At 39.9% G+C, this 17,837-nt stretch overlaps 1 protein-coding gene across 2 annotated transcripts in view; it reads left to right on the top strand.

The window, feature by feature from the left end:
• The window catches only part of dennd1b (DENN/MADD domain containing 1B), a 113,766-nt gene that overhangs the window by 12,561 nt on the left and 83,368 nt on the right, over positions 1-17,837 (top strand). For both annotated transcript variants that reach the window (XM_077606949.1, XM_077606948.1), the window contains exon 3: positions 10,249-10,292. In XM_077606949.1, coding sequence (XP_077463075.1) covers positions 10,249-10,292 — 44 coding nt within the window. The remainder of the gene's footprint in view (positions 1-10,248; positions 10,293-17,837) is intronic.

A 17,837-nucleotide genomic window follows, 5' to 3' on the forward strand; every position in this document is an offset into this window, starting at 1 on the left:
TTGAGTCAATATTTCGGTTGATAGTACTGAAGTACATTCGAATGAAAACTAATAGTTTCCACTTGTACATTTCTGACATCAATCAGTCTAACAAATTTAAAATCCATCCAAATTGACTGCACTCATACTGTATAGTTTTTTTGTCATCAGACAGTACTTAACAGAGCCTCATATTCACTTAAACCTTATCTATGGATCCAGGCGGTACACTGGTGTGTTTTTTCTCCTTCTCCTTTTTAGTAGAAAATGACTTGCTTCAAGCCATCCTGTACATTAATTTCCTAACTTTCTCTTCAACCTTTTTTCATTGACAAGTAGAACTTTTTTAATGTCTCTGCAATTGTCTCTCGGTATTGGACTGTATATACAGTTGAGAGTTTGTTGTGATTCCTCTTGCAGTACAATGTATCACTAGATAATGTCACATAATTGGAAACATTTTCACAGCTTTGACAAGATCAGTGCCCGGAAAACAGGCAACTACGTTCAACACTTCATTCACACCATTGATGGTGCATTTTTGAGTAGAAGCATTAAAGAACGAGGTATATGACCGAATACTATTTTTTCAGCTCGTCTGCTAGCACAAAACCCTAGAGTGCTCGGTGATAGATAATACAGATGATACTTGATAACACCATTGTGTCTTGCAATTGTGATGAAAATGTGTTTCATCCTAACACAAGCATTTAAGGTATGCGGTATCAAAGTCTGGAAATTTGGTGGAAGAATGTAAAAGCACTATATGTTTGACAAGAAAACTCAGCATTATATTATGCCTTGTAAATCTCATCTCATTTTCTGAAACGTTTTATCCTCATTAGGGTCACGGGGGTGCTGGAGCCTATCTCAGCTGACTCTGGGCCAAAGGCGGCTCAATCGGTGGCTAGCCGATCACAGTGCCTTGTAGATATACAAGTAAAAATAATGATCCAATTTTACATTACTGCTGAACAATAGCTACAAAACAAGTTAAAACAAATGCAGTTGCCGCCTGAGCTTACTTCACCATAGGCAAAATTTGCAGTTCTATGTGACTTCATGTCAGTCAGAGAAAATTAAAGACATTTTCTTCTGAGATTTTATTTTATAAATAGGTAATTGTACCATTTCTGCAGCATTTGACATTAGATGCCTCATTGAAATTATTCATTTCTTTTACGACAGGTGAATGAATACTGGTAATTTGTGTTCTACGTTTGTATTGCGTATTAACATTTTACCCACCAGTCCTGCAGAATTTTGAGACTGTTTGTTCCACTGTGTGCTTTTAACGGGTTCAGATGTTTTGTCTTCCCTGTGGGAAGACTGTCTGACTGACTGAAAGTTGGAATGCCTGACTGAGAGCTGTCTTTCTGTCAGCGTTTGCATGTGAACTTCAAATCACAGCTCAGCAGCAGCGTGCATGTAGCCGCCAAAGGCAAGGCTTTTCACTGTCATCAGCACCATGCTGCTGCCTCTGGGTGCTGAGCCATATGACATTAACAGAGATCGATCCGCTCCACACCTCAAGGAGCTACCGTGCGACACAGTGTTTTCTGTGATGCTGCTACCCACCACCTCAAAAAGTAAAAAGAAACCCTACCCTAAGAATCTGCTGCTTGCTGGCAATCACTTGATCGCAGGCTTCCTTAACATTATATGTATCGAAAAACTACAATTTGTTGCACTTCTCAAAATAGAATTCAGTCTGTCTGTTTGTCGTAACCAAGACTGTACAAGCAATCACCAACCCTCTTAAAGGTAATGCAACAAGGCCTCAACGGATTATGATTGCTTACCTGGAAAATTGAGGACATTTTATCTGGAAGCATGTTTAATAATAGAATTGTATGCATACTATTGTTTGTGATTACTACCGGCCAACAGTGTCTCTCCTGATTGGAACCAAGTTATGCAGCCAAATGGCCAAATAGATTTTTGGCTCCAGTTGTGTTAGAAAGAATAAATCAAATGTTTTCAATGTCTTGAATTTCCTGAGTAAAAAGCATCACCCAACTCAAGTGAGCGGGACAGTCCTAAATTGTAAAACGTTCATAAAATCCAAAATGTTGGGGAAATCACTGTGATGTTTTCAGTGTTTGAAGTGGGCTTGAGTGGATATGTCCATGAGTAGTTTTGGTTATGTTTGAAAAGTGGTTCAGTCATTCTGGCATGTGTCATAATGATAGATATCAACATTTTCACACATGCTCACACAAACAGACAGTTGCACGCAATGCCATAATTCAAATTAAGGAGGAAAACTGTTATTACAAATATTTGTTACATATTATTAAAATTAAAATACACCTTTAAAAAGACATCTATACAATATGACGATTTCTCTTCAATTTGATTAGGAGTAACATATAGCGCACCCCCCGTATTGTGCTGATTTTATTTCCAAATGGCTGAGAAATTAGTTTTAGAAATATTCATTGTTAGTTTGGATTGTCCGCCTCAATTACACTGTTCACAGATTTTCTTGGCTATTTCCAGACGGGAAGTTGGCATTTTAGATGTAAATTGTTCAAATATGAATTCAGTACTTTACTTCTCCCTGCTGTTTTTCGTTGCGGTTGTTCTGATGTAGTCAGCGACTGCCTTGTGTCTTACAATTTTGCTGAACGTGGTTTTCTGCTGATACTTTGGCTGCGTAAGGCTTGCCATGGATAGCTGACTCGTATAGCTTTAATGTCTATGATGTTAGTTCTTGAGATGTTGAAACAACTTTGTCCTCAGGCTTTCTTTATTCTCAGCCTTTTCCTACAAGGCTTGCAGATTATGGTTTTGTATCCATGCAAAATCCCATTTTTCCCTTTTGAGTGAACGATCCACAACTGATAGCATGGCTTTTGACTCTGTTCTCTTCATTACTGCCTCCATACCATACTTGTTTATTATGTTATTTCTTGTTTTTTTTTGCATTCTTGCCATCCTCGCGCAATCTTGTGCGGTTCAATGCTCTCTTTGGAAGGAACCGTTAGAGTTACTGTATATTGCCAACCATCATAGGTTTTGTTTAGTGGGAGAAGTTTTGCTGCAGGCGATAATAGTTACGTCCTTCTAAGCTAGCCAAATAAATGCTGTGTTGTGTTGGCAATGCAGTTATGCAGAGGCCCCATTTGATGTAATGTTGGACTAGTATGGAATCTGACTGAAAATATCAGCGCTGATATGTGATGATATGCAGGGCTGTCACAAAGGTTGCGTCCATATGCTGTGCCACTCATTCGTGAAGCTGCGAAATTGGGTTGCATCCCAACTAGCCTGAAGACAGTATCACTTTCACTTCTCTCTTTCCATCTCTGTCTGTGCATTGCTCCGTTTCACCCGCCCCCTCTCCCTTCCTCAGCTCGTCCCACTGAAGCAGTTTTCTCACATCGCTGGGAAAATGAAACAACTAATGTGGCATTATTAGGGTCACATCATCTCAATGCAGCTCTTTCTTTCGTCTTCTTCCAGCGAGACCGAGGCTGAGGCTGTTGTTTATTTTCTTCAGATATACATGAAGAAGTGGATTAGAAAATCCCTCCGGCCATGATCTTCTGCATGGGAAGCTTGCCAGTTGTTGATTTTTTTTCTTCCATTTTCTGTCTAGAAAAGCAACTGCAATCCTTTGAAATCTTTTGCGATTCAATTGTAAATGGTTAACATGTTCACACCTTCATATCTATTTTAACCTAGTATTGGTTTTGAAATGTTATTTGGTCATGTTCTGCTTAGACTGGAGCAGTTTGATTGCAATTACCGGTTAAAAAAATAGTCATCTTAATTTTGAGTCAAATTGAATGAAAGTAGTTTTCACGTTAGTTACCTCAGCTTTTGACAATTTTTTCCAGTTCCTTTCCTTGCCCTCATTTGTTATTTAGCCAGTGTGACCAATCAGTTTTTAATGAATTTAAGGACCATATAATCTTTATTAGAAACCTCTGCCCACTAAATCAGCATGAAATGTAATGCCATTTACTGCGTGCAGGACTGGTTGATTGGCGAAAGCCCCCCAAAATGTTGTAAACGTCCAAGTGTGTTTTCCTTCGGCAGGCCTTTTGAAAAATGCCCGTTAATCTGCTTACTCCTTTGACTGCATGTGGAGGAGTTGGGCCTCCTTCCAGCCAGAATAAGTGTACTGATCCAAAAGTAAAGCGATGACCACCACAGTTATTCCTTCCTTTAGGTTGCACCCCCGCCCCCTGATCTTCTTTAGCCACCCTCTGAGGGAAGAAAGCATCTTCTTCTGACAATGGACATTTTTTGCCATATGTTGGCTTGACATCTTCATCAGGTTCACAGCAGGGTATCTTAGTTAACTTTCACTCCACTGCCTGATGGGATTTTCTCCCTCTTTTTTCCAATCGGTGCAGGCTCAAAGTCTAGACAGCCTCTGGTGCAGGGTCCCTCCAGCCCTATGTCCACAATGACCATATTGTGGATGCTTACCAGCAGCAGCTTCCTCCTGTTACAGCGTCCTGGCTGCTGCTAAAACAATGCTTTTGTACGGGGGCATGCGAATGAAGCCTAATCCACTACATACTGTGAAATAAATCTCTCTCACAGATGAGGAAGCATGCAAGAAAAATGGAGTGAATGAAATTACTGCCAGGGAGGTTAGAGTGCAGCAGTTTAACCCCTGGCCAAGAATAAGGGAGGAAAGCAGGCAAAGGGAGTGAGAGAAAGGAGGAACAAGGAGAGGCAGGCGCTACATCCCTTCATCTTTGGAGTATGGATGGAGAGAGGCTGCCGTTGGCTTTCAGAGCCTGTCTTCTCACTGGAGGAGCTGGTGTTCACCATATGGGATTCAGCCTCCCTTAACAAACAGGCCCCCTATTCACACACAACACATATTCAGTCGTTTGTGGAATGAGGTGAAAAAAGTGCTTTAAAAAAATGTCTTTACAGCAGCGGTTGGCCATAAGGGTTCCATATCTGTATTTGATTCCCACAGAATAGACGATGATAAAGTAGAGGCTTTTATCTTTATATGTATTCACACTGGGTTTGCGGTTAGGTATTTTTCTTGATTTTGACAGAACTTTAAATTCAGGTCATTCAACAGTTGAGATGATCCTCTAGAGATACACTGTGGGTGCATTTCATATTTATCGTTTTTTTTTTCACCAGCAAGAATATGACATTCGTATAACCAACCTTATATCATGTTGAGACTTGCTCTTAGTTTATTCACACCATAGCTTTGGTTTAATATTTTGCATGGAATCTTGTTGGCCAGTGTGAGCTTTCTGACACATGGCATCTTGTGCCAAATTTTTCAACCAGCCAACAGCATTAGGAATGCCATTCTCTTCTGCCAATATCTCCTTTTTTGCCTTGCTTGGAAATCCCAAGAAGCATAAATGTATGCCAAGATGAAGATGCCAGCACTTTTCATTTTTAGCCTACTTGGACGTGCCAATACGCATAAAATTATGAACACAATTGTCAAAGAGGGATTAAAGAAAAGCACAGTTTTCAATTCCCAGTGCAGATATAAAAAAGTGTAATTTTATCATTTGTTTTTTCTAATGATCCACCTGAGTTAGGTGTAATGAGGCATCGTCATCGGCGCACGTACGAGCTTCATCTCACATATTGTTTGGCCTCTCTCACCCTGCTCTACACTCCCAATCCCCATCACCTATTAACCTTGCTCTCACCTAGCTCACTTTCGACCTTTGACTTTAAAGACATGTGTCTCAGGAATAGACAAAGCATTGATTTATTTTATTTTTTTATTTTATTTTAAAAACCATCCTCACCGCCCTTTCCCCCCTAAATGTGCCATTGCTAGAGGCTGGTTACACATTGCCTCCTTGCTAACTCTTGGAGGTCAGCCATGCTTGAAGGCCCCAGGGATTATTGGACATGCTACTGTACATAAAACAATCTGTCATGATCTTGCAGTCTCACTGTAAACTGTTTATATGGACACGTGCACATGGCAAGGTCCGATGGTCACTTATCGCTACATTTGCCCATCGCCATATTCTAGGGTGTGAATGTAGTAATCCAACTGTAGATAGGTGATTTCAATTCAATTCACACCTAACAGGCCTGTTTAGGTTGTTTTCTCCTATCACATAAGCTTCCACCAATACCACTACCAACAGACATCTGTTTTAAAATCAAGGCATTTTTGTCGATTGCTAGCATTTGTGTGGATGTAATTTTCTTTTTGTGTTATTACATACAAAACATATCACATATTACATAAAAAAAATAAACCACTGCCGTGCCACTAAACAACATTTAGTCTCTTTCAGACCATTTTTTTAAATGAAGAAAATAAAATTATTGTAATTCACCCAATTTCCTCCCAAAAGATTCGATTGGGACAAATATTTGCCAATAATTGCATGAAGTTTCACGCTACTCTTAGAGATTTAATATTCCTTTCAACTCTTTATTGTCAGGCCCTTTCAAGTATAGCTACAGTAAATTGCAAACATAGTCAACGGTGACAGTACATGAATTTGTGAATATAAACAGTAAATTAATTTTTTTTATGAGATTACTAAAAAAATATTTTCATATTTCACATCCACAATACTCTTCAACTGTGTTCCATATTTATGCATGCATAATAAAACATTGTACCTCCTTAATTATAGAGACCATCTTTTTATTTATTCAGTCAAGAATTCTGAATATGTAATGCAATGAAATGTGAGCTGAAGCGTTGTAATCAATTCAGATATGAGTGTGTGGTTTGTGAGGAGGTGAGGATGAATTACCCGTTCCAGGATCTGTCATGGTGACATTTGTGTCCCCGGGCCGAGCAACAGGGGTCCTCTTCACCCTCGTAACCTTCAACTTTCAGCCTTAACCCCCTTCAGGCCCCCTCTTGCGCCCTTCACACACCCAGCAAGAGAGTGAGAGAATAATGCGGGAAGAGCAAGGGGGGTTTTACGTTCCACCGGAGAAAGTAAGGTTAGGAAATGCAAAACAATCAGGAGGACCCAAAATTGGGAAAGAATTTGGGGTCTATCTGTCTCAGTGCAATAAAGACAATATATCTTTTAATTTCAGGTCACATTTAAATACAACTTTAGGTGACTCATTATTTTGTTTTTAATTCCAAGTTACTCCCATGATAAACTGTTACTGATCATTGTACTTTTAATGGGTTAATCCACAGTGTCAAAGTGGCGGCCCATGGGCCAAATCTGGCCCACCGCATCATTCTGTGTGGCCCGAGAAAGTAAATGATGAGTGCCAACTTTCTGTTTTATGATGAAATTCAAATGAAGATTGTAGATTATTTCCTGTCTCCTCATTTTAAATCCATAATTGCAAACAATTTGTACTAATTTGAATGTCCAAAAATGATCTATCGATTAGCACAATCGAGAAAGCTGTCAATTTATTAATCGATTAATTTTGGCAGCCTAGTTGGAAGACATAACGGCCCTCCGGATGTAATCAAAACTACCACGTGGCCCTCGACAAAAAATGAGTTTGACACCCCTGGGTTAATCCATAACATTTTGAAATAATTAATTATTTCAGCTCTTAAGATCACTGGGTCCAGGGAAAGGTAGAATTTTTCAAGACAAGGGCATGAACTAATGTATTATGTAAGAAATAATGGATTTCGATGCAAACAGTCATCAATTCTTTCCTTCCTTTGTGCTTTCTTTCAAGTAATAATCCTGACACCATCTGTATTGTTTTACAACCTGCTTGCTTTCTGATTTTTAAATTTATTTATAAGAATGTTAAGCAGCATCCTATTCTTCTTTTCGCTTTGGAAATATGTTTCCTTAATGTCTAGAGCGGCCCGCCAGATGAGTGGTTAGCGCGTTGGGGTCCTGGGTTCAAATCCAGGTCGGTACACCTGTGTGGAGTTTGCATGTTCTCTCCGGGCCTACGTGGGATTCCTCCGGGTACTCTGATTTCCTCCCACATTCCAAAAAAGCATGCATGGTAGGCTGATTGGACACTCTAAATTGGCCCTAGGTATGGGTGTGAGTGTGCATGGTTGTCCGTCTCCTTGTGCCCTGCAACCGGCTGGCCACCGATTCAGGGTGTCCCCCGCCTCAGCTGGGATAGGCTCCAGCGACCCTGAGAATAAAGAGGTTCAGAAAATAAATGAATGAATGTCTAGAGCAGGGGTGCAATCTGCTGGTAGACCGCCAAGGAACTATTGGTAGATCGGTAAAATAGTCATGTCCTCAATAAGCTTTAGCCTGAATCGTTAGTGCATTTTCACCCCCGTTTCTTACTGCTCCCATACATGTTGATAGTGTCTAATGGAAGGTATATTAATTGTTAAGCTTTGAACGTTGGCCTGGAAAAAAGGTAGATTGTAAAAGGTTAACTCCTTGAAAAATAGATCTTACAGCAAAAAAGTTGGACCACCCCTGCTCTAGAGCGAAAGATGGTTAAATGTAATGTGGCGACAGAGTGGAATTTTACAGGATATGGCTCATAACTTTGACCTTACCATGAGTTTGTCTCCTCTAATGTAGGCTTCTGGTGCTAAGATGGTGACTTTAGCACTGTTTACCCCTTTGTTCAGAGATTACCTTTCAGTCACTTTGGCAAGGTCAAGGATCATCCTCAAGGATAATTTGCCACATCAAAGTTCTACTATCACACAATTTTACACACTTATTAAATAATAGCAAAGAGTATTAAAGAAATAATCAAGACTGACACAGATCCATAACTACTGAAATGGTGCAATAATTATTTCCGTTTGCCTTTGCATGGGAGCTCAAGCACCTAATGGATGGTAAACATCTTATATTTACGCCTCTCGACTCTACACAACTACAAGCATAGCAATTTAAAAACTAATCATTTATCCAAGATTTGTGGGCAATTTTAGGAATGCCACAGCCAACAACCCCAGCAAAAGCCTTCTTGTCATTGTTAACAACTTTTCATTGGCAACACGTTTTTTTCACTTGTTCGCGTTGGAGCAATTTCCTACAGAACACCTATTAACCATTGTTTTGTACACCACACGTACAAACCAAACTCCTTTTCCTGGATTTCCTGGTAAAGTACAACTAAAACACAAAAATAATGAAACTAAACGGATGAGGAGGGAGCTAACCGATATCACTAACCGACTCTGGCCATCAGTAAAATTGGATTAAAACAGTATTTTGCACTTTTTTGGTTCACTTAACAAAGAAAAGGACTACGAATTGTGGATCAAGGAAGTTCAGTCTGTTGAATTCAGTCAAGTACCTCCTCAAATGATTACGGGACTTTAAGACAGATGTTTTTATATTGAGTATGGATATTGAGAAGACTGTCAGCTGGTGAAAACGCTGTGGGGATAATGTTAGATGTTAAATACTCTGTATTCCTTTATCTATCTTAATTTTAGCCAAATACTTTATATTTGAAGTTGAAATTACGCTCTCCATCAAGTATTGTAACATTTGGAAGCATGATAACACAACCTTAGCTGTAAAATACGGGTAGAAACATCATGATTTCCAAACAAGAATAAAGTCAATGTTTTTGAGTGGACAACACAAAACTTATATTGAAAATTCATGAGCAGATCTGAAAAAACACGTACAAGCAAGGTGATCTCTGTGTCTTTTAATGCAGTAATGCACTGGCAAATGTCTGGTTTCAACTCAATGCAAGTGTTGTTTAGTACTTGCACTGTAGTTTCATATTTTAAGTGTGAATGCCTTTGAAGCAAATATTTATTATTCAAATTAATTCACGCTAATTAATCCTTCTTGTTGATTATTTAGTTAGTATGTATTTGATTAAATATCAAAGTTTCTGAAATTTGTCAAAGAGAATGTCAAATGACCAATTACCAATTCACTTTGATCAGTGGCCAGGGGTGTCATCACTTATTCTAATATTAAATCGATATAATGAAGACAATAACATTTATAAAATAATCCTCCAGTGGGACAGAAATATACCAATTTATCATTAATTAAACAAAGTGGAATATGTTTTGGCAGAATTGTTTATAAACGTGGATCATTGGGTGTATTTTGGAAAACTATCATATCTACACTGAGAATATATATTTGCATCTTTACGTCACAAACAGCCTCAACACATTTTCTCTTTCACTATGTTCGGCTGCTGCTGTGTGAGTATAAGGTGTGTGTAGGGGTGTGTATGCATGCGTGTGTGTGTTCGTCCGTGTGCGTGTGTCTACAGAGGCAGCAGCCACCCTTGCCCCCACCCATCTCATTAATATGTATGTGTTCTGAGGCAGCTAGCAAAGTCTATGTGTTTCTCACCCGCTGATTAATGCTGTCTGTCAATTACCTCTAGATCCAACCGTGCTGTGGAGCTTCCCCCAGGACTACACCGACCAGGTTGGAACACACTCCGTTTTTTTCATTCTCTCGCTCGCTCTCTCACTCACTTGCTCTTTCGCTCTCTCTTTCTTACTTTCTCTTGCCCTCTTGCTCTCTTCCCTCCTTCCTTACTTACTTCTTGCTCTATGCCTATCTCGCTTTTCTCTCACATCTCTTCCTTCTCTAATTCTCTCACCCTTCCATCCAGTGGACCCCCCATCACCACTGCTCTCCTCATCATCATCACTGCTCCCATTTCCTCTCACTCTCCCTTTCTTACTCTGTCTCCCTTTCTCATTGCACGTCTGTTGCTGGTAATGAAAAGCAGTGAGCGGCTCTTCAATAACCGAGGAATCACTAATTATCATGCAACCGTGACAGGAATGCACACCTTTATCTTCAGCTTCCCGCTTTTATTGTTTTGCTATGTCTGCTGGATTTTTTTCACGAATACAGCATTATTAGGTTAATGCCATTCCTAAAGTAGCTGTTTTGAAGTACAATTTTGGCAGTTTGTCCCTATTAACCAGTAGGAAGTGTTTTGCAGTGTTGAAAAATTTCAACTACATTTAAACATCCCCTCCCTATTATTAATCTGTATAAGGTGAAGCTAGCATATTTTATTACATTACATTTTCAAACTAATATCATACAACAGATACCTGAGACAACTTATAACTTTGCTTTGGCAACTTTTAAAATTCTTAACCCTTTCCAAAAGGCTGATTGGCTGTAGCAACATTCTAATTTGAAACTAGGCAGAGAGGACTGTATCAGATTATATGGGTCCAATAATCGTGAGCAAAAAAGGTATGGTATTATTTTTCTATCTTTGTGTAAACCATTTTCTGTCCAGTTTTCTCACAATTTTTTGTTTGCATTTTAAACAAAATAAAAAATGGTAGAGCAAATATGCTAAATGAAAATATATTTCAAAAAATGTTCATATAAAAAAAATAAATCAAATGAATATTGAATAAAGCAGTGCCACTCACACTGTTATGTGCCAACGCAAGGCTTCCACTGGTCAATGTAGCAGCGGTCGAGGTAGTGTTATGAACACTGATGTGCCTATGGTGCGTCCAGGACTAAGCTCTCATACATGCTCTCTCACAAGCGGGTTCCACATTTTAGCTTACAGGTTACTAGAGGGCCATATGCACCCATCAAAAGTGACATATGTGGCTCGCGAATCATACATTCCCCCCGCTTTTCTGAGCTACGACAATGTGTTATAAATCTGATATGACATGTAGGATATATAAACTATGCCACACCTGTAAGACTAATTTGAATGACATGCTGTATAGAAAAGGGATTGAGTGGGGATTCAGCTGCACACTATTTAATATACACATTTTCTCAAGACGTACTTAAAACGACACAACAAATGACTAGTCTGGAAATAGTGACTTGCACATGCAGCACTGCATCTTTTTCCCCAAAAATGTTTTTGCATCATTTTTTTTCCCAAGGAACATTCCAAATCAAATTTTAAGTATACTAACCATGTAAGTTCAAAAGTTTAAGTGCAAATTTGGAAAAATCTAGCCTGTACCTCAACCACAGTTAAAATTGGGTTTGGACTTGCTGGATTGCTCTACCTCTTAATGGAATGCTAATTAAAAGTATGAATAGTTAAGCTTTTACGTGATGATTTAAGCAAAAACGGCGGTACGGTACGGTGTCTGAGTAGTTGGCATGTCTGACTCACGGTTCTGACAAGAGGAGTTCAATCACGGGCTCTGGCCTTCCTGTGTGGGGTTTGCCCGTTCTGGCTGTGCCTGCGTGGTTTTTCTCTGGTTTCCTCCCACAACCCAGAAACATGTATGGTAGGCTTAATGGACAACTCTAAATTCCTCATAGGTATGATGGCTAGTGTGAAAGGTTGTTTGTCTATACCTGCGCTATGATTGGTTGGCAACCGGTTAAGGGTGATAGAACCATGCACCCCTGCTACCCTGTGAGGATTTTTGATACGGGAGATGAATAAAGCAAAATGATTCAATCAATATTTACACAAGCCTTGAGCAGGAAGCTTGATGCAGACACTGAATATGCTTGCAAGACAAAAAAAAATAGACAGTGATAGTTTGTGTCTGGACCAATGCCCAGACTTCATCTCCTTTTCCAATGTCTCTTTAGTTCAGCTGCCATAAGAGTAAAGTTTTGGTCAACCTTAATTTTCATTCATTCTGTTGTTGATCAGATTGTTTGTGTGGATAAGATGGCCCTTAAGACAGCTAGTTAGTACGCTGTGTACAGAGGGATTGTCCCTTTCCCCTGTATACATAAAGGCTGTATTCACTGGCCTCATTACCAGGATTAAGGCTCTTTTCCTCCTTTGTGGGGCTTGAGCCTGGAGTCCTCTGTACCCAGACTTCGTCTCTTTCTGTGGCTCGTGCTGGCCAGCATATGGCAGCAGCAGCCAACAGTCTCTGCAGAGGGGCTCAGAGCAAGGCCTCCTTTTGTTTCGACCGTTATTGTTGCTCAGCGTAATGACATTTGTAGGCCGTAGGATCGGGGTGGAGGGGTTAGTCCACCCCAGGGGAGAAGGAAGAGATGGAGAAAGAGATGGACAGGGATGGAAGGAGGGGTAGCGGCAAAGACATGCAGACAGACAGGAGTGTGGATTATGGAAATATGAATTGATTTTTTTTCCTGTTCTGTAGTAGAATAGAAAGCTCAAAGGAGAACAGACTGCAGGCTGCCTGGCACGCTGGGGTGTGCTGAGGAAACCTGACTCCGAGAGGCGCTTGCTCCCTCTTTCTTTTGCAAGCTGCCCTTTTTCTTCTCCCCTCCTGCTATCATATTTCTCCCTGAGATCCAAAGTCTTTTAGCGTCCTGGTCAGCTGCAGATGCTACTTGGTTCTCGAAGGAGGAAAGGGATGTGAAAAGGAGAATGAGGGAAAGATGGCTTAAAATGTATTTATAGATCAGATTCACAGATTCCTGCATGTTGAAGCAGACAGATGGAAATCCATCCATTCGCTCTCAGATGTCAGCCCAAAGTTGTAGAGAAAAATGTGCAGACTGAGCATGCACTTATAGTCAAAGAAGCATACAGCACACAGAGAAGTTAATTATAGCTTACCACAGTATGGTGTGACTTCTAGATGGCCCACTCATATGTTCAGAGTGAAGAATAATCTAATTGAGAACCTCAGCAGCCCAGTACTGGTAATGGCAGTCATGAAGTTAACGCTTCAGAATTTCTAGAATTGTCGTGAGTTTTTGCTGAAACAAAAATACAATTGAATGAATTTACAATTGGAAACCTGTGAATATGTGATGTTGCAGGTACAGGTAGTGAAACAGACATTAAGCAGTGTCAGGCCTATGATCCAAGACCTTTGGCACAGAATGATACTATAACTGTATCTGGAGATGGAAGTGACACGGAATATGAATGCCGCCTCAAAATACATAGGATAATATAGTATATTAATATGCAGGAAATCCATTTTTTAATAATCCATCCAGTGGTGTCAAAGACATAAAGTAAAGGAAGGGTCCCCAAACACTTCAAGTCCCCAAAAAGGGGTTCACCCTCCCCACCCTCATTAAAGGTCTTCGTATGTAGATACAAACACACAAACATGTATGGGGTGCTGGAGTCTACCCAACTAACTATTAGCAATCAAAATCGCATAGCACAACGTGAGTTCTGCTTGCTTAAGATGCTCTGAGTCCAGTTTACTTAGAATGGTGAGCTCTACTTGACATATGTTCAACTTACTTAAAAGGTAATGTTTTTGATGATAACTTTTAAATGTAAGTTAAAAAGGTTGACTTGAAATTTCAATTTCTTCTTTTGTACAACCTAAGATTTAGTGCAAAATACCTAAACAAAAAAAATATCAAGAATAATTTAATGTAGGTAGGATTAGGTTGTTGATGTTGATGTGATTGTCACTGCAGCGTTCCACAGGGAGTTTGTGTGGTCTCATTGTGGTTGACAGTCAAAGGATGCTTAACAAGGCAAAAGATGACTCTTGAGCATATGAGGCACCTTTGTCAGACCAATGGAAGGAAAAAGCCAACTTTCTCACCCATCTTCTGACTTTCTAAAAGCCAAATAAAAACACAGAGTAGTAGTGTTTTGTCAAACTTTAACAACACGCAGATATAGTGCAAGTGTTTTATTAAAATTTTCATTACTTAACCAATTTTTGCCAAGATTTAACTGTTTATTAAATAAGAGGAAATACGAGAAAAAAAAACTATTTCTCTAGCATAACCAGAATTATGTATTTGCATGTATTTGTGTCGGTGTATGTTGTCAGTGTCACAGGGTTTTGTCTTTCCCCTTCACTGCACCCTGACAGCAGTGTCAAACAAGGCCTCATATGATCTGTGTTTGCCTTTGAGAATATGTGTGTTTATGTGTCAGGGTTGATAGTGTTTTATTCTTCTTTCTACCCTTATCACCCCCAGATCCCTGGGGTGTTCCAGGGTCTTGACTAATGGACAGTCTTGCCCCACTAAGCTGGCCTTTGGCTCCGGCACTGAGCTAGATGCCTAACTAGAACCTTTTGTTGCTTGTGGGTCCTGATAGCGCTGATCTCTGGGCTAGCTTCCTGGGAGATGAACCATAGAAGAAAGTAAAGAAAAACGAAAAAAAAATATTTAGTAAACTGTCCTTTTTATATCATTTGTGGCCTTCCAAAAAAAGGAGGTGGTAAACTTTTGGCAAAGCAGAAAATTGCAGTTGAACTGCCAGCAGCAACAGTACTGATTACAACTACAGATGAAGCAATTAAAGCTGATTCACAAACGGGATGCTGGCCCTACTGCATTACTAATGCTAAGAAGGATTTTATAAGAAAATGTCCGTCTGATATTCTTGCTCAGTCAAAACATCATATTTTAACTCGGAGGGACAAACTTATCTTTTATGCCAATTAAGATACCAATGTTGACCAGCACAGCCATTATGAGAATAAAATTACAAGTAGACGTTCAAGTTTATGACTATGATTATCTGCAGTAGCAGGAAAGTTAGTATAATCTCATCCAATTTTCAAATCTATTTATCTGTACACTGGGCAGAGGGTGGAGTTAGGGAATAACCATGGATTTTTTGTGCAGATGGAGGAATTTATTTTCACATTTAGAGGTTTCATTCCTTTGTTCTTTTGTGCCAAATGGAGCGGGGAGACATTACAATGAGCAGATAAAGCTAAGGTGGACAAAAAAGCTAGTTAGTTAGTTGCCACTCTTTTTGAAATGTGCATGAGTTAAACATACAGGTTAAATGGTATCACCCAGGAGATAAGTGGTAGATTTTTTTTAGTTGAGTTAATTAGGCAGATATGGTTTTAGGGTTGTCAGTTTTTTTTTCACTTGTGGTCACAATTAAGAAATTACTGTAATTGATTATGAAGTCTGTCTTCAATGCAGGTAGTGTGGGTTCAGTTGATTAGGAGTCAGGTGCAAAAAAATGTGATTGGGACATCCCTAGTATCATTTTAATCTTGAATTTTAACGTTGACCCCCACACGACCCCTTCTCTGTTCATTCAAATGTTTAGAAGCGAGGCTTCCACCATTGCTCCATTCCTGAGCCAACTGTATACATTCAGTATCTAGATAGGTGTGAGGTGGCATGTGTGTCTTACGCCATGTGTTAGAGGCAGACCCACATCAGGGTTCTTACGGTCAAGCTATGCCCAGTGGGAGCTGAAAGCTTAAAGAGGAAAATCCCTCCCGGCTGCTTCGTTTGCGTGCACGCTTGTGCTTCCTCTCTATCCCTCTTCCTCTTTTCCTGGCACTTCATTAATGAAGCCCATGCTTGTATGTTTGGGCATATGCAGTTCTCTTGGCCCAACACTTCCAACTGTATGTGAATGCGTGTGCACATGAGTGTGGCAAGGAGTGAGACATCTCCCCATATCATTTGCTAATATATTCAGAGGAAGATCTCGGCAGAGGCATAATATTGCTGCTCTTCCCTCTCTGAGCCCATCTGTGATGCGTATAAAGGACATAAGCAGGACAGGGTATTAGCACTGAAATCATGCACACTGTTGTTGTTGATGCCATTTATTTATTCTCTAAGCTTCTGCCCCTTCCCCCAACAGCATTAATGCTGTATTATATCCATTGCAGTGTCTGAAATGTAATTATTTCAATGCAATGGTTGCAATCTCGACTACTTCAGCAGAGTTTTGTGTATAAGTCGTACAAGAATTTTTGCACTCATTTTTATAGATATTCAGTAAAATGTTCATTTCAAGCTTTTCCTAAAAAAAATGGCCAATTTACCCTGGCTGGTTGTGGTTTTATTGTAGCTTTACTTAAACCTGTAGCTATCTTTAAAATTGAATTTTTGTAGTCGACTATATAATAAACATAGAAATAGATGAATAATTGTTTATGGATCTTGAAATCAATATGTATATGTACCCTATCTACAGTCCATAGTCAGGTGGAATAGGCTCCATTACCCTGGTAACCGTTTTACTCTTATCTAAGGTCCCTAGGTGCACCACAATGGCCCTAACTGGGCCCTGAGGTGTGCAGAGCAGCAACAGTATATTCAACAAAGGACGGCCAATGTAATAATTGCCAGCACCTTTAATTTCCATTGATTTCCTCAAGTTTGTTATTTCACCACTCTTATTGGTAAAGGCCCGGAAGTACAGGTTTGAAATTGATTGTATAGCCATGGGTGTCTCTATGAGACACAGATGCACACTTACTGTGTTCCTGACAAGTGTTGGCAAAGTGTTTGAAGAGGCCAGGAGATCAATCTGCCACCTTCAACACCTACTGAAGAATGATATTGGCAACATGGGATGCTGTTAACCAAAATAACTTTAGTCACTGCAGACTCCCCACACCAGAGGGGTCACTGATGGAGGGATTTCATCAACTCAAGAAAGACAAAATGCCCTCTTTCCCCCCTCTTCGCTCCCTGAGCAGCTTGGTTGGAATGAGCGAGAATGTGAAAATGTAACACCCCCGCCCCGTGTCAATTTGAAAGTGCACCACATCAGCTCATGCTCATGCACCCCTCATCTTTCTTCCATCTCCCCCTACACCACCACCCCCATCTCAAGCAGCTCTGTTGCTTTGGTCCGGCTCTGAAGGCCGTTCTTATTACCGGCACATAGTGCAGGTCAGAATGGCAAGCCGGCAGCATAATATTAAAGCCTAATGAAAGGAATCTCTGCAGGGCCTGTGGTCGGCAGCGGACAGAGGAGACTTTGCTTCTCTGCCTATTGTTTTTCTGCTCCTTTTATTCTGCATTCTCTGCTATATTCACTGTCGGTGCCTGTAACTATCTGGCTTTTTCCTGCACTTTTTAGCTTAAATATGGTTTTATTTAATCATAGCTAAGGCTCCAATAAAATATGATTAATCAGGAGTAAAGGGTCTTCGGTGTCTGACCGTTTTATTCCCATAGAACTGATGTGATCCTCATTTATACATGACTGAACACAATGTAGTCTATCGTCAACTACTCTAACTAATTCAGAAGGCATGTCATAACAGTAATTACTGTGTAATGACTCTACTTTGAGACCATAAATATGAAGAATCCATCCATCCGTTTTCA

This window comes from Stigmatopora argus, chromosome 8 (genome assembly GCF_051989625.1).
Source record: "Stigmatopora argus isolate UIUO_Sarg chromosome 8, RoL_Sarg_1.0, whole genome shotgun sequence".
Taxonomy (NCBI): domain Eukaryota; kingdom Metazoa; phylum Chordata; class Actinopteri; order Syngnathiformes; family Syngnathidae; genus Stigmatopora; species Stigmatopora argus.